The sequence below is a fragment of the Colletotrichum aenigma genome (genome assembly GCF_013390185.1).
Source record: "Colletotrichum aenigma strain Cg56 chromosome Unknown KSG_Cg56_contig09, whole genome shotgun sequence".
NCBI lineage: Eukaryota > Fungi > Ascomycota > Sordariomycetes > Glomerellales > Glomerellaceae > Colletotrichum > Colletotrichum aenigma.
This window is the reverse complement of record NW_023500915.1, coordinates 2,440,887-2,462,988: the sequence shown is the minus strand read 5'-3', so window position 1 is coordinate 2,462,988 and position 22,102 is coordinate 2,440,887. Positions and strand designations below refer to the sequence as shown.

Here is a 22,102-nt window from a genome sequence, read left to right as displayed (position 1 = left end):
CATGACCAACTGATACTGCGAGCCAATGGTCTGGATGGCGAAGATCTGATCTCGCCCAATCAGAAATGGGATCGCGTTCGGTTTTGAGGTCATCGTCGCCTCTTTTGTGTCTGATGTTTTGCACCTTCTTTCCTTTGAGGGTGTGCTCGAACATCAGCGCACGACGGTGGAAAGGGGCTGAACAATGTTTGAACGGATGAATCGGGGGCCGGCATGCCTCCCCAACCGCGACTTGTCCTTCCTCTCTGCTGTGGCTAGAACTGCGATATAATAAAGTGTCTTCCGGGCTACACCATCTCCCGCTGATGTTGCATTCCTGGTGAAGCACTTACACACTCTTTGATAATACCTTAACATAGCGCGCTGGTCGACTATCACGCTCCTTAACCAAATTCAGCCGCGAACCTTTCTCTAGGATAACATATAATCGACGACAATCCCTTTTTGGTAAACTTAGTGTTTTCTAGGAGGATTTGCGAAAGAAAAATCAGCCAAACATTCCCCCAACGTCTCATCGGCTAAATAAGCCATCCGCGAGAGCATCGAAGAGTCCTTCACAATGTCTGCCATGAAGTACGTCTTCTTGGCTACAGCAGCCATCCAGGCCGTCAGTGCTCATGGAACGGTGAACGGTATCATGGCGGATGGAGTCTTGTAAGCGCGGACCCGATAGTTCCTCTATCATATAACCTCACGGTTCACTAACACGACACAGCTACGAGGGTTACAGCCCGCAAATGCAGTACAAGAAGCCCCCGCCGCAAGTCGTTGGCTGGTCCATCCCCAAAGACCTGTCCAACGGCTTCGTCGCCGTCGACAAGTACGCAGACCCCGACATCATCTGCCACGTCGGCGCTGAGCCCGCCCCCATCGCCGCCAAAGTGACCGCCGGCTCTAACGTTACCGTCTTCTGGACCGACTGGCCCGAGTCGCATCACGGGCCCATGATGGACTACCTCGCTCCCTGTAACGGCGATTGCGCAAAGGTCAAGAAGGAGGATCTCGAGTTCTTCAAGATCGATGCCGTCGGCCTCGTCGACGGGTCCAAGGCGCCGGGCAAGTGGGGTTCCGACGACATGCTCTCGAACAACAAGTCATGGACAATGAAGATCCCGGCCAACATCGCTCCTGGGCAGTACGTGCTGCGCCACGAGACGATTGCGCTTCACGAGGCTGGACGCGAGGGCGGCGCTCAGAACTATCCGCAGTGCCTCAACCTCGATGTGCAGGGCGGGGGATCCGAAAAGCCCAAGGGTGTCAAGGCGACGGCGCTGTACAAGTCCGGCGACGACGGCATCAAGTTCAACATCTACAAGGACAACCTCGATTACCCCATACCCGGCCCGCCGATGATGGGTCAGGAGGGGAAGCCAACGCGACGCAGAAGGAGGGTAACCGTCATCTACTGATGAATCTACTGATGAGGGGAAACCCGTTCTTTTCGTTTCAGTGTACAATCTTGTTCTCTTCTGTGTTGTATTTGTACGGATATACGGATAACGTTCGACGCATGATGGGGTGTATGGAAATCATTCATTTGGCTCAACAATACCTGATGTGACACGCTGGACGTGCATGTCTCCTTTTCCTCAACTAGAGCCATTCATGTTCCCCTTTGATGAAAACTTGATGACGGGCATACAATTTGTGTATAGATGGCGGTCCTGCGAGATGGAGTCACGAGCAAGCGAGCATCCATGGACTTGTACAAACATGATGTACAATAGCTTATGAAGCGAGTGGTTTTGAAACATGAATGTTATGCGTCACGATCGGTCGCCGTGATACTATGTTTCTGAGGCCGCACTTTACGGAGCTGAGATGGACTGACCCATGCCCAGCTTCTCTCGGAGCGGCCACAGGATGTCCTTCGTTGTCCTCAACTCTTGGAAGACGATCCCGGTGCAGATCCGATAAACATGATCCCCAAAACGACCGAGGCCGCCCGCTCACCGACCCAGTTTTTGTTCCTCCCGAGGGGTTTCACAAAACATCCTGCGCCCGAGACGCTGCCGGGAACCGAATCCCGTGGGCTCTTCTCCTCCACACCGGCCCCGACCACAGCGGCTCATGGTTGACATGGCTCACCCGGATGTCCGTGAGGTCCCAGGTCGCAGATCCCTGAGCACAGGAACAAAACCTGAAGCACGGTAGGCCCCAATAACACATTTCATTATTGACCAGCCACCGTGTCCAGCTGCACTTCATTCGTGCCCGCTTTCGTATGCAGATCGCCCGTGACCGCCCCTTGCCCCCTTGCCTATATCTCTCGATCTCTTATGTTTGGTTTCTTGCGAGAAGCATTGTTCAAGCCTCGGCCGCCTCGGGACAAGAGAAGTTTAGTGTCACTGTGTGATCTACCGTGTATCACCCTTTCCTCATAACGCCCACCTACCTGCGCACGTATCGCGGGAGGCAGTGCAATGCCGAGATGTGGCTGTTTTGTAAGCTTAACACTCTGGCCGGACCGACTCGCAGGAAGCTTAATAATGGCCCGTGAGGACGGCATCCCACTAGTGCTACAACGACTCGCCTGCCCGAACTTCATCGTCCGATGGCGCCTGTGATTGAACTTCATTTAGGCTGATGTTGGTGATTTGGCCTCTCGAAGGCCTGGTGAGATGCATGACAGACTGATGTCAACTGAGGCCTGACACTTCTTGATGTGACCACCGCTCGTGCGCGAGGAAAAGATGACATGGCGGAGTGCTTTTAGCAATATTCATGGGTAGAGAGGGCAGATTCCTGAACTGGGTGGAACGGAAGCTTGGGATTGAGACACCCGCTTCTTCAGGAAGTTGCCGCGAGAGAAAGTGGTCGGGTCGCGCGCCTCACTCGGAAATAACTTGCCCAGGATACCAGTTACCTCCATGGCACTAAAGACTCAGGATGACCTGAAGATTCACCTTTCCTTCCAAAGTCGAACCCCTACTGTGTGATGGGTGGCGCACCTTGAGTCATAGCAGCCAATGACCTTGTATGCAATTCTAAAGCCGAGGTCTTCGCGACTTCTATTTGAGACCGAAGGTGTGTAGATGATTCGTTGCTTGTATACTTCAGAAACCTACCTAGCTAGGTAGCGTGCTTACCGTGTGTAGGTATCTTCAGAATATAGTTCGTTCGACTGGAGTCATCTCCTGAAGCACCACACAAGGTTGACGACGGGACTTCCCCTACCTAAGGTACTTGAGTTATATCTTCCTCCGTCCGCGAGAATAGAAATTGTTAGTATAGTCTGGTCTCAGACAGTGTTCTGATTCCGAATTCACATCTAGAAGCAGCCGACTAGTATCGCTGGGAAAAACAGACGTATGTTCAGTACAGAGACTCGCGGGACAGTTGGTAACAAAGACAGTAAAATGGTTTAGCTCGAATTGATGAGGTACTGAATTGAAATCAGAATTTCCTGAACGGCATGCCCGGAGTGCCTGCACAGGACTAAGGGAAGGTACTTAAGCATTGTTGCGGTTTCCCACTGACGTCCATCCTGTGTCTCGATGTGTTCCGTTTTTGGAATCTATAGCCGGTGGAAGACGTGCGTGAGACGGAGGAACCAAACGCTCTGCTGAGTCGCGTCCTGCAATGTCAATGGAAAGCTGGGAACCATTGCGTCGGTACTTTTCATTCCATTGAGATTCATTTGACGTTTGTCACCTCCCGTCAGTAGATACGAGCCGGCAAGGGACGGCATCTAGAGTTTTCAAAATGGAAACCGGGCGTCAACTTCAAAAGGTAAAACCGTTCCCCCGGAAGACTCGAGTGAGATGAATCAGAAACTTTTTTGCTCATGTATTAGGGTATCTTGTTTTCGGAATCGGCCCATCCTGTTCACAAAAGGAGCAGCCCTCCGGTCTCTTGTACTTAGCCACCGCTGTATCGGGGCCCTCAGGCTCGCTGTGATGCCCGGCCCTAGTCTTGTCAGACATCACGGGCGGCACTTTACAAGCTCCGCATTGCCCATCTCTGACCGTGATTTGGCGTCTCTCTTTGATTCAATCGTCCGTTGGATCGTCGGCTTGATTTCCGTTCCGCATATCTTCGCCATTCCACGAATGCCCATTCCCGCTTAGCCAAACTTGCGGCTGCCGCCCTTAGGACCCTTCTCCTCCTTCTTGGCCTTCTTGCCCTTGCCGATCAGCTCAAGGTGACCGGCGCGCTCTCCGAGAAGCTTCTCCGTCTGATTGACAAGTCCCGCCGCGAACTTCTTCTGCATCTTGTCGGCGGCCATGCCCTTCTTGGCCTTCTGAGGCTTCGCCACTCGTTGTGTGTTCTTCTGCTTCTGCTGCTTGGGCTTGCCCGTCGGCGCGGGCCGAGACGATGACTTCAAGCCGCCTTGCGCCATTTCGTTTGATTTTCTCGCTCGCGCGGGTCTGGCCGCAGAGAGAGGGCTTCGTAGGGAGTCTCGGAGACGGACGTCGGCCGCAGTTGCTTCGTTTGCAGGTCGAGAATATGGCCGACCGCGTGGTGTGATCGTGATAGGTGCACGCTTTTGAGTTCTCTCAGCCGGGAATAAATGCTGCGGAAGTGATTCGACTGATCGGGGTTGTTCAACGAAGACGTCGTAACGCTTGTTCGTCGTGGTCTGGAGGAGAATAGGACAAAGCGAATGCTGGGGCGGGCGACAACCTGAGAAAATTTTAGTGGACCCGACCTTATCTTGACCGACACACCGACCCCGCCCCCACTTTGTCCCAGATACAAGGTACGTACCTCAGAGGACCCCTGATTCCTCCCTCAGTCGCCTTTTTCGCATTCCCCTTCACAAACACTGAACTTTGGAGGTTTAACTGTCAGTACGTTCCGTCGCGAACACATTCAGCCTGTTCAGAGAGCACCAGACCTATAGGAACTTGCTAGACCTACGATATTTCGAATATGAATCGACCTGAGAGTGGCCCCCCTGAACTATGCGATTGTCGGCATCATAAATCGTCGTCTACTCTGTATCGTGGGCAGATGTCTCTCATCACATGCCCATCGATATGCGCGAGACAGTCCTAGCCGCTATCGTCTCGCCTCACAAAGTCTAGGAAAAGATGGAACGGTCGAAATCATTGCAGAGAGAAAGGATGAACGGGCGAGGCATCCTACAAGCTGCAATTGCTGCGCATCGTATGGTACGAGACAGGTACGGTTGGGTTGTATTCGAAAGGTACCGGTATTATGCACAATATTGAGGCGTATTTGTGCATCGGTAATACAATTATATGATGGACGTTGAGCCTCGACGGTAGGATTGCCGTAGTGTATGAGCTACGGGGCTTGTGTGCAATGCTAGACCAACGAGCCGTCGCCCAGCTTCCGAAGCTTGAGCAATCCAAAAACGTTTGGAGGTTTTCTCGATTCGACACATCTAGACTACGTATGGCCTTCTAACCAGTCTCGTCCATTACGCCGCTGTGGATGTTGTCTGGAAAGTTTGACACTTTTTGGCGCTTGCCAGCAGTTACTTGTGCCTAGAAGAAGGTTGGGAATGTCCACATCGCCCCTGAAGAATAGATGCGTCAGGTTGTCGCCTTGCTTTGGCCTGACATGTATGATATCAGCTCCATGTGACGACGATTGGTACATTATTCGAGATGTTTCTGAGGTTCTGCCGACCCTCGCGTTCAAGTGATGTGGAATGCACTCATTCAATTGGTCCGGAACGCGAATCTGGTGGTGCTTCGTTGAAGCCACGCACCATCCGCGCCGTTGCATCCTTCCCGCACACCATACGATCGCCGCTGGAGACTGGCACTTACATCCAAGCCTTACCTTCCGCGAATGTACACCATACATCAGGCAACAGCATAATCACCTCTGTTGCTGCCGTTCCCGGGCTGTTGCTCTTGCCAACCTGGTATTGTCTATCACGCCCGTCTATCATCGGCGTCTCTGTCGTCGTCCTTCTTCTCCCTTACCCATCCGTCTTCTAGCCAACAACGAGCCTCGGTTTATTCGCATCAATACTTCACCATCGACGACACCAAAGACGATCGACTTTGTCCACCACGATGAAAATAAAAATGAAGCATGTAGCATTCTTCGGCGGCACGGGTCGGACCATATTCAACAGTCTTTGCCACGCCCTTCTGGACGAAACCATCTTTTGCCACGTCCGTATGTCGTTGTCATTCTCGCTGGTTCTTGTAGGCCAAACACTCACCAACTTCGTTCAGTTATTCGGGATACAGACAAGCTGAAGGCTTTGCTTGTCAGCTCGATGCCTGACCTCGCACGCGAATACTCTCTTCGTCTTCGCGTTGTTCAAGGGGACATCTTGAGCTACGACGACGTCGCAAACGTTCTATTCCCGCCTCAGACATTGGAGGAACCTGTGGAGGTCATCATATTCGGAATATCCGGCTTCAAAATGACTGCAGGGACCACAGAGCATTCTAAGTCCGACGACACTTTGAGCGAAGATGCCGCGAGAGCCATCAGAGATGTCCTAGATCTGGGATATGAGAAATACAGCAACGGGTTGCCTACAACCCCGCCCCGATTTGTTGCCTTGGGCACTCTGGGGGTTGATAGCGCTTTCTGGGCGACCTCTGATCCGACTGCTATCAAGTTGAGACGTAGCTGCCGGTGGTTCTACGACAATTCCTTCCACGAGGATTTGTACGGGATGGAAAAACTTGTGGCTATCGAACTTGGTGAGCTTTGCCGCAACACGCTGGTTGTCCGGCCTGGGTTTCTCACCGACGACGACCCAAAGGTATTCATCGTCCACATCGGTACCGTCATGAGCCCGCCATCGGGTTTTACCATCAGCAGAAAGACTTTAGGCGAGTGGTTGTTCCGGCATGGCGTCTTTGGTAACTTGCAAGGCATCATCAGTATCACCGGCTCTTGAAGAATCAGTGGCTAGTCGTATGGGCAAGGCGGACGAAGGCGAAGGAGAAGAAAATGGCCAAGAAGGACGACGGCTAAGACGGACGACAGCCAAGAGGGCCAATGATAAAAGGCACAGTGACAGAAGAAGTATCACCTATAAAGGGACTCCGTGACTTTTAGAACGCAGATACTCCTTGCTCCATGTGGCCAAGCCTTTGATATTTCATGTGCTATGCTCTGACCCTACAGAAGACACCAAAAAGACCCATCAAAATAATCGATGTTCAAGTCTGATGCAAGCCAGGTGTCGTCGCGTCAATCTCTGCAGCGTAAGGCAGTGGGTGAAAGATCTGACATAAATCCTCAAAATCCTCCACGTAATTATGCGATATGCAAGCTGTGTGTTCAGTTTAACAAACGTTGCCAGGTATTATTTGAACAGCGGAGGGATGACCTCCGCATGGCAAGTTCACGCCCAAACTCACTTGTACGAAAGCTTAGCTTGCGGCTGCTCCCTCGTGGCTGACAGTGGCCGGACATCATGCCTGACCACGGAAACTTCCAGTAGCTTGCTCCTCTCGCAGGAATTTGGGTTCATTAGGGGTCAAGCTTTGCGGTAATGCTTCTCTGCTGCTGATGGTTTGAGTCAAGAATTCTGTTGCCTGGCGGTGGCTGTGGACGGTTTGTCACTAAGAAGCTTGTCATGTTAGCGGGCTAGTGAACTGGATCCTCAAAGGCGATCGAGCCATTGGATTATGCGCCTCGCGCTTATTCCTACCTATGACATTTGATGAGTGATTGCTTAGAAATATTGTTCTACCGTTGGGAGACTGTTACATGAACTCACAAGCGTTGCAGGTCGGTCCAGAATCAAAACCAGGACAGTCTGGAGGGTGGTTTCGAGTCGATACTTCGATCCAGCATATTGGACAGTTTCCTCCAACGGATAACGTCGGAACATCCAAAAACATGCCACTCCATTTGGTATCGAGGGCGCTATTCTTATGAGCACCAACCTCTTTTGCGTGATAAGCGCCGTATGCCATGCTAAACATTCACAGCCGCCTTAGTGTTCCCTGAGTGATGGATCCTTTGCCCACTCTGGAAGACTGAGACATACCCCTAGAGAGTGAGACCGACCTACGGGAGGAAGCGCCACAACTTCCATTTCGGTATTGTTTTCTCAAAGGTGGCGGCCGGTTGTGGCATTCAAGCCCCAGGGAGGATCAAGGGCGCATCTGCTGATACACGGCAGTTCCACTACTTCGATTCAGTGTTCCGGCAACTGGCAAGAGGCGGTGGGGATAACAGATCGCCGCCAACTCATGGACTGCGGCTCAACAGAAGATCTGGTGTGACAGTGAGACTATGAGATCATTGAGGTGTGACAGTAAGAGTCGATATGGAGAACGAAGAATGCCTTGATTTTGTGCGCTACAAATGCTATCGAACGCCATCGCCATGCCTTTCCGCCAATGAGTGTACAATTTGATCACTATGGAATGATATCACCTCACCTGTTGAAGTAGTAGAACATGTCATCAACATCGCCCCCTGCCGTGACCGCTTCAGGAGGCAGACTCACAGCACCTAGCTGCCACTGCCAGTGAGCCTCCATTCTCACTGACTCCATACTCATGTCATCAGACATTCTTACGTGGTTTGTATCCCATTCTCCAGGAAACGCTGCGTGAGGATTCATCATGCCCGTCAACGAGAGGTCGGCTGACGGTTGCGCTAAAGTTGCGGTATTTCTGGATGGCGTAAAATAATTGTTCCATTCTTGCGGTCTAGCTTCAGGACTGCTGAATGCTGGAAAAGGAGTCTGGTGGGATTCGGCTGACGATGTGGGAATCATTGGCGTAGACATAGCGCCGATCATCGAGGATCAGGCAGATCCTACAGCTGTTGGAGCTGTAGAGATGTAATCGCTAGGTGGACTGTGTGACAAACCCGAGTTGCGACGAGGGCATGTGGTCGATGAGGTAGCTGATTGTGGACGGATAGGCATGGGGCTGAGACTGAGAAGTCTGTCACCGTTGCTCGGAGTGTTGAAGTCACCACCGAAGGCTCTCAAAACGGCTTTCAGATGCTTCTTGATGACTCGTAGCTGGCTCCCGCCGGGCACAAAGTCTGAAGCGGCTATATCCACAAGCCGAGACGCGAGAGCTTCAAGACGAATATTGTATGCGTCCATCTGTGGATTCATCGCGTACGCCCCAGAGACCTTTCGTGCGTAGAGGAAAGATAGTCCGCGAGCGCAGGCGTCCATAGTCGGGCAAAAGATATCGGGAATATTTCTCCGGTTCTGTATTGACAGAGAGGAAAGTAACGGATCTTCATGCTCTCCAAATTGAAGCATTATGCTGGCTAATTCCTGTGCAGAAAGAAGGAAACTCTCGACGGCTGCGTCGTTCAACAGTAAGGAATTCGTCGGTGGTGATGCTCCAGTAGACGGGAAGAGCAAATGTATCGACATAGTGTGGTACATTGCTAGTACGAAGTAACGCGAAGAAGCTGGCGCTAGTTGGAGGTTTACCACAAATATGTTCTCCGCCAACACCCTGTAAGCTTCGTGGCAGACGGCAGACGGATTCTCGGGGGAGCCGGTTTCGAGATACGTGTTGAAGATATAAGCTGCTGTGCTGGCGATATGGGCCAAGGGCCAGATGTCTTTGATCACTTCCTTTTGCTTCTAGAGTGTTGAAAAGTTATCGGGGATCTCGTCCAGCCGCATCAATGCGGAAGAAGACTCGTCGGCGGGTAGGAGGGTCGATGCTGCGCTTGTGGGTTGCAGTTGAGAGACAAGAGTGCGTGTTTGGAGCGAGATCCAAAGATTGAGGGCGTACGTAGTCCAGTAAAGGTAAGCTGCGATCTCCTTTTCCACTTCGCAGACATCGATGCCATTGATACGACTTGTAACTAAGGAGCCCCCTGATGCGGAGATCTTCTCTTCAATCTCAGTGGCTATGCGGCCAGCGAGTTCGATGTAGCAGGTTGCGCGGCGGATTTCTTTCTGGCATAAGGCATTCCAGCCAAGAAGCATGAGCGTTTGCGCCGTAGAAAGACTGGGAAGCGAGACTCCGTCTCCAGGCATGCCCGGCTGGGTGGCTGCAGTCGGCACTGGGCGATTATGAAGTTGACAAGCCGCCCAACTGAAAAGTTTGTGAGCCTTTCCCACGGCAATTTCGTCTCCGAGTGACACGGAGGCGTCAGCAAGTATTACGGCGAGGAGAATCTCGTCGTGAGTGCTGTCTCTGAGTGCCCGTAGAAGGAGAGTCTTTGATACGAGAAAGGAGAACGGATGAACGCTGTACCACACATCAACCAGCTGTCCGATTTGCCGGGTGCCGTATTCTGACAGTGAACTCGGGCCTGGCAGTGTTGCGTCGAACATTGTCAGGGTTGTGTCGCTGGCGAGGGTACTCGAATAAAATCTTCCACCGCCGTGTTCCAAGAACGTCGATCCTAGACTTCCGACCTTATTGACAACTAGGCTGACCAAATCATGAGCGAGGAAATGAAGAATGCTTGTACACTATAATCATGAAGATTAGGCATTGGGTGCTGAAAGGTACTATATAGGAGCTTGGTACCTTCGGATCTCTTTGAAAAGATTTGGAATTGCTTTTTCCACCCTGTTCGGATGGGTTGCGTTGAAGCGAATGGCTGAAGGTGGCATCATTGCCTTGAAACTCTGGCTTTGAGCCAAGGCCAAGATCTTCTCCAAAATTTCCTTGAAATATTTCTTCCAAGACAGTTGCCACATCCTCGCAATCTATTGAGACCATTGCATTCTCCGCTGAGAAAGTCAGATCCTCTAGAAATAATGTGGAGCGCGAAGAACCGGCAGTGAAAGATCGTTGACGTCGCATCATAGGTATGGAGATGGTTCCATCAGCGTTGCTGTTCCTTCGACTCCCATCTCGTGAAACCGGGCGAGGTTTGGTTGGTCGAGAGTCCCAGTCGTATACACAGTCGACATTCTGCTTGCGGCAAGCTTCGCAAATGGTCTCGTTGGAGCACTTGATCTTTCGAGCTCTGCAAAAAGCACAGCTCTTTCGAATTGGGTGTCTAGACGTATGAGACATGGCGGAGTCTGGCCAAGTAGCGGTTGTTAGGACGTAGGATGGGTGTAAGTTGGAGTTCATCGGGATCCGTGTACTAGTGATGCGTATTATCGGAGGCAAGAGGTCGAGGGCAAATTTCGATGAAAGTGATGAAGTATGATTATACCAAAGCCACATTTGTTTTTCGTCCAGGGAGAATCCTTGTGTTATAAGTTGTCAGGCGATATGTGATGCCAACCCAGTCCAACGGGCTGGTTGTGACCCGGCATCACAACACTATGCCCCATGCGCTCTGGGGGGCTGACGAGCGAAAGGCGTGAGCTCATCTTGAAATCGACTATTATAGCAAACTGTCGTGTCAGCAGCTCATCAGACTGGCGTGGAACAACGTATCGTGGTGCCTGATCTGTACATCGGTAGTCTGTCTTAGCTCTTTGCGGTCAGTCGGTAACGCTAGCCGACGTCTAAGACAGGCGCGCGCCTGCGTCGCCGTCGAGTTGTGCAAACGTCGTGCGCTTAGATGCACAAAAAGACATTGGTTTGGAGGTACGTCAGCCCTAAAGAAGATAAATGGTCAGCGTCAAGCGTTATGTATCTGACGGTATCGCGGCAACTGGACTAGCGTTGCCCAGGCGGTTCTCGACCGCCTATTCCCCACGCGAGCAGAGACGATGGGAGAAAGGTTGTAAGATGGTCCGAGGCTATGCTAATCCGGTCGACCGTCTTTCTGGTGCCATCTAGGCACCTGCTTTCTTCTTGGGAAACTGGCCGCTCTCTGAATGGTTCTGTGCGATCAATGATCCGTCCACATCAGGCAAGTGTGGCTGTAAAGCCAGCCGTCCAAGGTTCAAGGACCAGAAGGGGCTGGATGATTTCTCACATCAACCAGTTCACACCTGAACATCAAAGTCCTTGGCTTATGATTCTATTCGGTGAGCAGTTCAGAATCGATTCGTTGTAACCTGTTACCGCTTCTCCACGGAATTATTGACCCTATCTTCGACTCATTCAACTTCACTGTTGCCATTGTTTTCTTGAAGTCCGCTCATATCTGAGCACAATCATCTCATTGATGTTTTGGAACTTAGTTTAGATGAATCCAACGCTTGGAATGAGTCTACATGTCTTTCAAACTGCGTCGAATTCTACATCGTCGCTCGAGTCGCTCGAGTAGCATAAGAAAACCAGGGGCAAGCTATGACTATTCAACTATCCTGCCAACCAGATGCCATCTCTTTCCGCATCTGCCATAGAGATCCAGGATCAAAGACTCCACAAGGTAGGTCTAACAACTCAACTGCCTGGCCCTGAGAGTTGGCATGCGTTAAGAGAAGCTCTCGCTTGACTTGAAGGTCATGCTGCCCACGGTTGCGAGCCACCTTCGTCCAATCCTGAATCGTGCGAGAATCAAGCTTGAGATCCCATGTTCCTCTCCACGTAACTGAGGCGGGTTTTACCTGGTACGAGAACTTGCAAGCTTGTCTCTGGCCGGTGCTCCTCAGCGTCAACGTGTGTAGTCTTGGCATGGAAAGAGCAGCTTTTGCGGCATTCTGCAAGAGATTGAAAACATCCTTGAGTTTGGCTTTGGGAGAAAGCGCATCAGATGTGAGAACCAACGACTGCAATTGTACCCAAACCCATGATGGCTGACATGATATGAAAAAGTCCCTAGCCTCAACTACAAATGCGGCAGAGAGGTGTTCAAGGTTAAGGCTTCTGGTTGCAACGGCCGAGCTCAATGCAGGTGATGCGACGCGCAGCATACCAATTGGTCCTAACCATGGTGAATTCTGGGTGATGATCGTGGCGTAAGGTTCGCTTGTTTCTTCAAATACGGACACTCTTTTGACTGTACTTGGTAGGTGCAGACTGATCAAGTCGCGATATTCTATGAAGCCGAAACACAAATCAGATCATATTTCCAACCGTACAAATGACAACGAATGCCCACGAGAGGCAAGTTGTTTATTACTTACCTTTGTCACAGATAAGCGCCTGTGCCAACCCATCCCATCGTTGCCACGGCTCGTAGATTAGTGTTTCTAGGCGAGGCAGTCTATTGAAGAGACGCCCTAGAGCTCCAACATTGAATTGACGACGGCACTGCCGACGAAGTACAAACTTAGTGATCACATGTACCGATGGTAGGTCGTCGGTAAATTTGGGATCGATTGGCTCAAATATCCGTAATATCGCCCCTTCTTCAGGAGGCTGAACCTGGACGCCATCAATCCAACCATGTTTTGGGTCCTGTATGTCGGTGGAAGTGATCTTAGTCGACTGAGTCCCAGCGCAGTCAGCATTGGGATATCCGCTCTCATTAGGTCCTCCGAAGTAGAGATTCTTGAAGACGTGTTCCCTATCGCTAGATGACTGGGTGCTCAGCTCCAGTGTCAGCTCATCACCGGCTTGCCATTGATGCAAGATAGAAAACAGCTTGGAAACGGCCTTCCTGACCACCTCGTCGTTGCCTTTTCGCCATTTCTCGCCTTCAGTCCGTCGGCAGGTTCTACATGAGTAACGTCTTAGCTCGATATTCAACCAGATGTGTTTGACTGAATGTCGCGCTAGAATTATCGTTTCTAAGCCATCTATACATGGCGCTTGAAGTTTGAGTTGACGGAAATTCTTCCTTTCGATCTCATGTTGCCACTCTCTGCAAACAGAGGCGTAGATTGCCCATCCGTGTTTCGCCTGCATAAGATGGTGAATGATCATCAAACGAAGCTCTGCTGGTAATGCACTCCATGTTGGCATTTTCGATATACTGATGGGTGAATTTGTGCTTAATCCGTGAAGTGGAAGTTAGTGATTAGGAGACAACTTGAATGGAAGGGGAAAAGACTGTTGAAATAAGAGGTAGTGTTGACGTAGGATTGAGGATGAGGACCGGACTCAAAACCCGGCGCTTTTGTATTCACGTGGCTAGGACAAGCTTTTCCATCCGTGAGGACCTTGTGAAGCCATCTTCGCGTGAGTCACGGCGAGGTCAGCGACCTTGTTGGTAGTGAGGCTATTATCAATTGTTGTATGCTCCAGTAACTCCAAACCTTTGCGATAATCGGCGGTCGAATGACAGTCACTCCAGAAGCTCTCATTTTCAAATTGTCTTCTCTCGGAGAAAATGACATTCGTGTAGAAGCACGATACGACAGTTATGGTTACGACTATTCCGTGCAGAGATCTACTCCGGGCTGAGGTGGCTGTGGTCATGGCAAGAAAAGGCTGGAGCCAACGGAAGACGAGAAAGGCTCTCAGTAAAGCTGCACCAACTATCGAGAGGAGACTATTGGTCCAGAGATTCTGTTTGGTGTATATATAGCAGCCTATTGAACAGGCCCCTTGGAGGCGTACAAGCAAAATGTGAGCTGATTGGCGTGGGGGCCAATGCAAGCAGGTAGGCAGCGAGGTCACAGTCCCTGGGACTAGAATAGCCGACGCGTGGCTGCGGCACAGCGATTCAATCAAGATCGAAGTAATAGCCTCGTAGTAGCTTTATAAGTCGTGTAATGATCCGTCGTCCTCTCCTTGGTTTTCGGGGCTTTCGGTAGTCTCTAGTCTCTAAAATGGTCTCGAATCGTACTCTTCGAATGAGCTTACACGGGCTTCGAACTGTGTCCAACTTTGCACTGGGGCACACTTGGCCTGAAATGATCAACCACCTTTACTCCTCAGATCTTCCAAATGTTACAGTGCCGTTAGAGTACGATTCAAATGTACCGCAGTCAATTATCTCAACATGCCAATCCTCCCTTTTCGACAATCCTCTAGGCATCTACGACTGCGCGGCTTTAGCGGTGTCAGCGCTACTAATACAAAAGTACAATTATACTTTAGATCCTGCGTCCGCAACTGAAGCAAACAAAATTCTCCAGTTTGGGGATTTGGCCTCGTTCGACGGTCTTGGAACTCTCCAGCGTATCCTCAGCTGTGTAGGCGCCTCAGAGCCCAGCGAGACAGCAACACATGGGCATCTACCGGAAACTGAGTTTGGTACCTGGGCGTTGAACAGCACGAGCTATTACCACTTTTATGAGATTGAAGAGAGTCTCAATGATACCCTGGACTACTTGAAGCCTCTCTGCTCCAGGGTGAGGTCACCGGAAGCTGATATAGCCGGGCCCGGTGTAAGTACATGGCTTCTGGGCAAGGTCTTTGTCTAATGAAATCACAGGTCACAGTTTCCTACATAATTCAGATAGGATTGCTCTTATGGTTCTTCATTTTGTCTTTACTGATCCCTCGAGATCCAATCTACTCAATGCCTGTAAAGGCGGTAGCTGCACTAGGGCGGTTCAGGAGAGGCAACGAACAGCAACACTGCTCTACCACGGTGTATCTGATGGAGCGACTGCGAGCCTCCAGATTTGCCGTGGCTTTATACTCATCCATGATTGACTTCCAAGAAGCCCAAGCCTTCTTCACCTTAGCAGTACAGCTGGCTACGATTGTCATGTTCATGACCGACCAGGTCCCCGTCATCCGCATTGACTGGCGAGCGGCTCGAATCTACTCGGCGGGAAACACTCTCGTCGTCCTTCTCATGCAGTCGGAAATACAACGAAAAGGGATGAGATGTTGGTATATTTTCTTTCTCTCCTTCGCCGTCGGTGTCCTGGGCATGGTGATTCGAAGCCTTGGCTCGGAAGCGCCAATGACGCTGGGCGCGATAGCCAAGTGCGGCAATCGGAGCCGAAACATCATGCAGACGTGCTACAACAACGGATCGTCTGCTTTCAGAGATGCATTTCGGGACGAAGACCGGGGTGGTTCGGACTACTTCATCAGCTTCTTGTTCAGCACAGTCGTCTTGTCAATTGACCAACTAGGACACGTCACTCGTCTGCGGCGTAGCCTGGGGTCGAAACTGGAATACTGGCCAGGCAAGCTTCCTGTTCTCATCTCGCTCCTGCGGTTCGGTTCGGTCATCTGGTGTGCTACATGGTTCGTGTCAAACGTCCTGCTAGCGTCACTCCTCATGAGAAACGCAACAGCGATCCTCAACGAGATGGGAGGTTCAGTATGGGACAGGAATAAATGGACGTTTGGTCAGATCATAGCAGTGTTGCCATGGGCTCCTGTGATATCCAAGTACCTATACTGCAGTCTTTGTGAGCCATTCGCACTGGATCCCTTCTTTTGGATAACTTTGCTTACATTCATCGCTCAGTTGGCATCATTCATGGCGTCGGAAATCGAATCGACGATCATTACGAAGTCGTCCTCAGCGGTACACACCTGCTGGGTGAGATGTCTCAGCACCCTGAATATGAGCGAGAGTTCAAAGCCACTGGCTACGGTAACTTGCCTAATATGGAAGACGGCCGCGAAGGCGGGAAGGGGCCGGATCGGGACTCGGAGGAGTGGAGCCATATTTCTCTGGAGGGCGGCGAAAACCCCGGCGAATCCCCCGGGTCTTCCGCGCAGAGGCTGCTTATGCCGAGTCCTTGCTGGCATAACGCCAAATCTGTCCATGGTTGACGTCGGAAACTATCTGTACGACAGCTTAATATACAGTTGTGGAGTGACAACCCCTCCAAGCTCATGATCTCGATGGTGAAAGCTAGGATCAAGCGCCGTCACCTCATCCTCGCCATCGCCACCATTCCCGATACGAACCAATATATCAGGAACCAAACCAACCTACCCCACATACCAATCGCTTCCCGCGATCGGACAATTTACACTTCCTCTAGGCATCATTCAGCCCTCTCGCTGCACATCTCCCGCGAATGTATATGGGTCAAGATCAACGTCCCGTCCTGTGCCAAACTCTACGGTCCCCAAATCAGGGGATTTCTCCATCCACGCCCCCTCCTTCATTGACATCAACAAGGTTCGCCATCCGGTATCCCATCGAATAAATGGCTTCTTTCGTCTCATAACTTTCCAACAGGGTGGCGCTCGTCATGGTAATTCTCAGCAGCTGTCGGATTCCTAGCGGAAAATCTCCCACCGGATTTTCTGGGTATGGTATTCCAATCGCCGAGCGGATTTCGCGGGATCAACTATGCCAGAGTGAAAAGCACATACGATTGAACCTACCTCCCAAAGCAAACAAGCCCAAATTCTTATGAGCCCACCAACTGCTCTGATCTAAGGTCTCGTATCTAGAAACATGTCGTCTGCCATCCCATCTACACCTGCAAAGCCATATCCTCCCGATTAGCATGGCTGCCTTTCCTCCAGGCTTCTGTATGATCCCTTCCTGCCTTGACTCCCTTAGCCTTCCCGACCTTGCCCCATCCACCACCGCCAGGCGTGTTCACAATGATTCTCTCCCCAGGCTTCATGGGCGCGCTGTTCTTGGCGCCCAGATTGAACCTTCTCTCCTCGTACTCCACCTCCTCCTGGTCCTGCTGGCCAGCCCCCTTCAGCCTCTTGAGACTCTTCTCCCAGCTGCCCTTTTCGACCTTCCTAACCCACACATTCAGCCCTGCCTCGCCGTCCTCTCCGCCCGCAAGACCGTACGGCCGGTAGACCCTCCGTTCACTTAGGATAGACACCTGCACCGGGATGCGGAACTCAATGTCCCTAATAACGCCGTCACCTCCGCGATGCTGCCCGTCTCCACCACTACCCTTCCTCAGAGAAAATTCCCTCAAAATAACGGGATATCTCCTCTCAAACACCTCCGAGTCTGTGATACGCGTGTTGGTCATGTGTGTATGTACTCCACTCGTGCCCTCCCACGTGGGCCCAGCACCGCTGCCACCCGCGATAGTCTCGTAGTACCCAAAGCCCTTAACCTCCTTCTGGCCCGTCAGGTTTCCTCCAAAACCAAACGTGAGATTGTTGCAGTCGCCCTGGCTGGCAGCACAAGCCTGGAAGGCCTTGAAGATGACATCGGTGACGCGCTGGCTCGTGAGTACATTCCCTCCCACCACCGCAGCCCCGTCTGAAGGCGAGAGAAGCGACTTGGGCGGGATCTTGACGTTAATCGGCTTCAGACAGCCCTGATTCAGGGGAATGTCCTCAGAGATGAGACATCTGAGGCAGTAAATAATGGCGCTATACGTCACGGCCTCGGGGGCGTTTACGTTTCCGTACACCTCCGGTCCGGTCCCCTCGAAATCAAAAACTGCCTCGCCCTTATCCGCATCGATCGTAACCTTGAGCCTGATGGGGCTGCCGTCATCCATAAAGTCGACAGCCTGCAGATCACGCCCCTCGAAGCGCTTGCTGACCTGCTTCAACAGCGTTCTCACGCAGAGCTCAGCGTTTTTCTGGATGTTAACCATGTAAAACTGCACCGTCTCCTCGCCGTACTCCTCAATGAGTCCCTCGATGAGAGCGATGCCCTTCTGGTTAGCCGAGACCTGCGCCCTGAGATCGTTGATGTTATCCGCCAAGCAGCGCGTACCGCTGCAGCCGGGGTGCTGGGCGGGCTCGTTGTACAACAGCTCCGTGACGCGCTTCTCGTCGAAGCGGCCTTCGCTGACTAGCTTTTCGCTCTTAATCGCCGCGCCTTCCTGGTAGAGCTCTTTAGAATGCGGCGGCATGCTACCGGCCGTGATACCCCCAATGTCGGCGTGATGAGCCCTGGAAGCAGCGTAGAACAGGATTTTGTCGCCCTTCTCGTTGAAAGCAGGCATCACGAGCGTGATGTCTGGCAAGTGGGTGCCGCCGTAGGATGGGTGGTTAGAGATGATGACGTCCCCCTTTTTCAGGTCACCCTTCCAGATCTCGGCTTGGCGCTTCACGCAGGTTGACATGGAGCCGAGATGAACGGGAAGATGCGGCGCGTTAGCCACGAGTCCTCCACTTACGTCAAAAATGGCACAGGAGAAGTCGAGGCGCTCCTTGACGTTGGTACTGACACTGGTCTTTTGGAGGGCACGTCCCATTTGCTCCGCGATGGCCATGAAACGATGGCCAAAGATACTTAGCATAATGGGGTCAACGTCTCGTTCTCCATCCTTCTTAGCAGCTCTACAACTGTCGTCAGCTTCGTTGTCTTGGTCTTTATTTTCTCCTTCGCCGTCGGCGGTGGAAACGACAAAATGGTACTAGAAAGGGAAGAAAAGAAAAGGGGATCTTACCCATCATCCTTTGAGCCTTCCTTCTCAATGTCGATAACAACGTGTGTATCGAGGATCAGAGCCGCGGCTTTCGGGGTCACTACAATCGTTTGTGTTCCGTCCGCCAGCATGGCAGGCCCCTTAATAGTCTCGCCCGTACTGAGATCCTCGAGCTTGTAGACAGGCGTATCCAGCCGTCCCTCCTCGAAATACACCTTTTGCCGGTCTAGCGCCTTGCTGACCTCGACATCCTTTCGCTCAAGCACCTTCAACTGCTGATCCACAGTCTTCTCGGAATGCCGGAAGCTTTTGCCGATACCCCTCACACGCACGTCATCGACGATGATGTCGCGCTCATCCAAGGTGAACCCAAACTCGTAGCGGTGCTGGCGGACGAACGCCGTTCCAAAGTCCCACTCGTCGCCGTCCTTGCTGCCCTCGGGCTTGATAATCATCAGCGCAGACTCCGTGCCGCGGTACCTCATATTGAGGTACTCCTCAAACACAATTTCCTTGTCTTCGAAGCCCTGCGCCTTGAGCGCCTCACGCGACTTCTCCTTGAGCTTCTCCATCTTGCTCCGCAGCTCGTCGGCCGCTTTCCCGGGGTACTCCCACACCTTGGAGTCGGGCTCCTGCCTCTCGTCGACGACGTCCGCCAGGGCCATCCCGTACGCCGACAGCACGGACGAGTACCGGTGGATGAGAATCTGCTTGATGCCCAGCGCCTCGGCGATGGCGACGGCATGCTGCCCACCGGCGCCGCCAAAGGTCGCCAGCCGGTGCTTTGAGGAGTCATGCCCCTTGGCTTCCGTGATGGATCGGATGGGTCGCGTCATGGTCTCGTTGGCCACGGTCAGGAACCCGTACGCCACCTCGTCGACGCTCATGTTCTTGCCGGTCTCCTTGTTCACCTGATCCGCCAGCTCTTGGAGGACCTTCTTGCTGGCCTCGGGATCGAGCCCCTGGTCCTCTTTTTCGCCAAAGATTTTGGGGAAGAACTCGGGCAGGAGGCGCCCCAGGTAAAGGTTTGCATCGGTGACGGTCGCCGGGCCTCCCTTACGATAGCATGCCGGGCCCGGATGCGCTCCGGCTGATTCCGGTCCGACGACGAACAGCCCGTTCTTCCAGAACAGCATCGAGCCGCCTCCCGCAGCCACAGTGTTGATGTCCAACTGCGGCGACTGAATGGTGACTCCAGCGGTGGTTGTTTCGAAGACGTGCTCATACCTCCCCTCGCCAAATCTCGACACATCCGTGCTGGTACCGCCCATATCGAACCCAATCACAGGAACCTTGGTTTCTTCATCGTACGACGTAATCGCATACCCGACAACACCGCCCGCCGGTCCGGACAAAATCGCCTTCAGTCCAGTGAAGTTCTCCACATCCACCAGGCCGCCATCACTCTGCATAAACTCGCATCTCGCACCTCTCGCCCCCTCCTCCTTCTGCACACTCCTCGTTCCCAGACCACCCTCGAAGCCAGCCTGGAAGCCGGAAATGTATTTCTTTATCGCCGGTGTGAGGTACGCGTCAGCACAGACCGACGTAGCCCGTGAGACCAACTTGATCATGGGCATCAACTCGTGGCTGAGCGAGATGTGCTTGAACCCAATCTCCCTCGCGATCCTCCCCACCACTGCCTCGTGGTCGGGAAACGTATACCCATGCATCAAGCAAACCGCCACGCTACGAATCCCTTGGTCGTATACCTCCTGCAACTGCTTCCTCACATCCTCCTCCTCAGGCCTCCTCAATATCCTCACAGCCTCCCCGCTCGTCCCCCTCACCACCTCCGCCGTCGCCGCCTCCTTTGTCCCCGCCCTCACCTCAACCTCCGTCACCGTCCTCGCCGGATCCTCCGCATAGTCCTCCAACGTCACCCGCTCCTCCACCTCCACGACCGTCTCATACAACACATCCGGCTTCCGGATCGCCAAGTCGAAAATCTTGGGCCGGCTCTGGTTCCCGATCGCCAGACAGTCCCTGAACCCTTCCGTGACGACCAGCGCGATCTTCTCGCCCTTGCGCTCCAGCAGCGCGTTCGTCGCGACCGTCGTGCCCATGCGGATCGAGTCGATCTTGGCTGTGTCGAGCGGCTCCCCGCGCGGGATCTCGCGGCCCAGGAAGTGCGACATGATACGCCGGATGCCCTCGAGCGGCGCGTCGTCGTAGTTGGACGGGTCCTCGGAGAGCAGCTTGATGATGGTCTCGCGGCCCGCGAGCTCGCCGACGCAATCGGTGAAGGTGCCGCCGCGGTCGATGGCGATGCGGATGCCGCGGTCCGACTGGGATTGTGTCGCTGCTTCGGCTGCCGCCATTGTTGTTGAGGTGGTTTGGGGTGTGATGTCGTGATGTACTCGATGCGGGGTTCCCGTGTTAATCAGTATTGGGGGGGAGGTCGAGGTTCTGATGTTAGCTCATTCGGTGTCTTTTGTTCTTTATGTCCAATTGAGCACCAGAGCCAGCGAGGAGTCACTGGGGGAACGACGACTCATTCAAAACCGAGAAGACGGTAATGAACAAGAGAGGAGCTGTTCGATGACAAATGATGGTATCATCGGCCTAGACGGCGAGGAGGAGGGCGTTTGGGGGGACGATAAGATAAGAACCAATAGCTCACTGATTGAGCTCCGCACCCCACCTCTAGCGCGAACTACCCCGCCCTACGCCATCGTCTCTGTGAGGGTCCTGTCTTCATCCACTAATAACGGCGCTGTTAAGGCAATCTAAGACCTTGAAAGCCGTGGAGCTCCACTAGGTGAGGGATGGAATGTCATTCGATCTTGGGAGTTGGTTCGTCTGAACGCACAAGTGTGATGGTACAGCAGGGATGGAAATCTTCGTTATGGTGCGAAGCAGCACAGTGGCTGGCTGAATCTGTGTAAAATAGGCTGTCGAGCTGCAATAGTGTCGCCATGGTCCATCGCAAATCAACCACAGCAGTTCATGTGCTTGTAATATGTCTGTCAATTATTAAGTATATGTATATATGTAGTCTTGTTCTCGTCCCCAATCCTGCCAGATTTGCCCAGCATCCGGTTTCGTTTCCCATCATGTTTCTTTGAATGGTCGTCTAATCTTACACGTGCCGTCTGAGTCGCTGCTCGCTTCCGTGCTGTTTTGTTGTTGGTACATATCAAATGCTTCTTATCCTCCCGCGCCCGGCGCAACACACCGCCACTGCGA

The 22,102-nt window shown here is 52.5% G+C and overlaps 5 protein-coding genes across 5 annotated transcripts; 3 read left to right on the top strand and 2 right to left on the bottom strand.

Moving 5' to 3' along the window:
- Positions 1-559: 559 nt before the first annotated feature.
- On the top strand, positions 560-1,409 carry cel61a-2-0 (Endoglucanase-4; the record flags this gene model as incomplete). Its single annotated transcript, XM_037328560.1, has 2 exons — positions 560-654; positions 716-1,409. The coding sequence occupies 2 exons, from the start codon at positions 560-562 to the stop codon at positions 1,407-1,409; spliced, it is 789 nt and encodes a 262-aa protein (XP_037172813.1).
- Positions 1,410-4,066: 2,657 nt separating this feature from the next.
- Positions 4,067-4,342, bottom strand: CGCA056_v013315 (uncharacterized protein; the record flags this gene model as incomplete). Its single annotated transcript, XM_037328559.1, has 1 exon — positions 4,067-4,342. One exon carries the CDS (start codon positions 4,340-4,342, stop codon positions 4,067-4,069), a length of 276 nt encoding a protein of 91 aa, XP_037172814.1.
- Positions 4,343-6,008: 1,666 nt separating this feature from the next.
- On the top strand, positions 6,009-6,841 carry CGCA056_v013314 (uncharacterized protein; the record flags this gene model as incomplete). The annotated part of the gene is made up of 2 exons (XM_037328558.1): positions 6,009-6,102; positions 6,162-6,841. 2 exons carry the CDS (start codon positions 6,009-6,011, stop codon positions 6,839-6,841), a joined length of 774 nt encoding a protein of 257 aa, XP_037172711.1.
- An 8,312-nt stretch (positions 6,842-15,153) lies between these two features.
- On the top strand, positions 15,154-16,440 carry CGCA056_v013313 (uncharacterized protein; the record flags this gene model as incomplete). The annotated part of the gene is made up of 1 exon (XM_037328557.1): positions 15,154-16,440. The coding sequence occupies one exon, from the start codon at positions 15,154-15,156 to the stop codon at positions 16,438-16,440; it is 1,287 nt and encodes a 428-aa protein (XP_037172808.1).
- Positions 16,441-17,029: 589 nt separating this feature from the next.
- CGCA056_v013312 (Uncharacterized protein) lies at positions 17,030-21,234 on the bottom strand (the record flags this gene model as incomplete). The annotated part of the gene is made up of 2 exons (XM_037328556.1): positions 17,030-18,824; positions 18,935-21,234. 2 exons carry the CDS (start codon positions 21,232-21,234, stop codon positions 17,030-17,032), a joined length of 4,095 nt encoding a protein of 1,364 aa, XP_037172809.1.
- Positions 21,235-22,102: the final 868 nt, after the last annotated feature.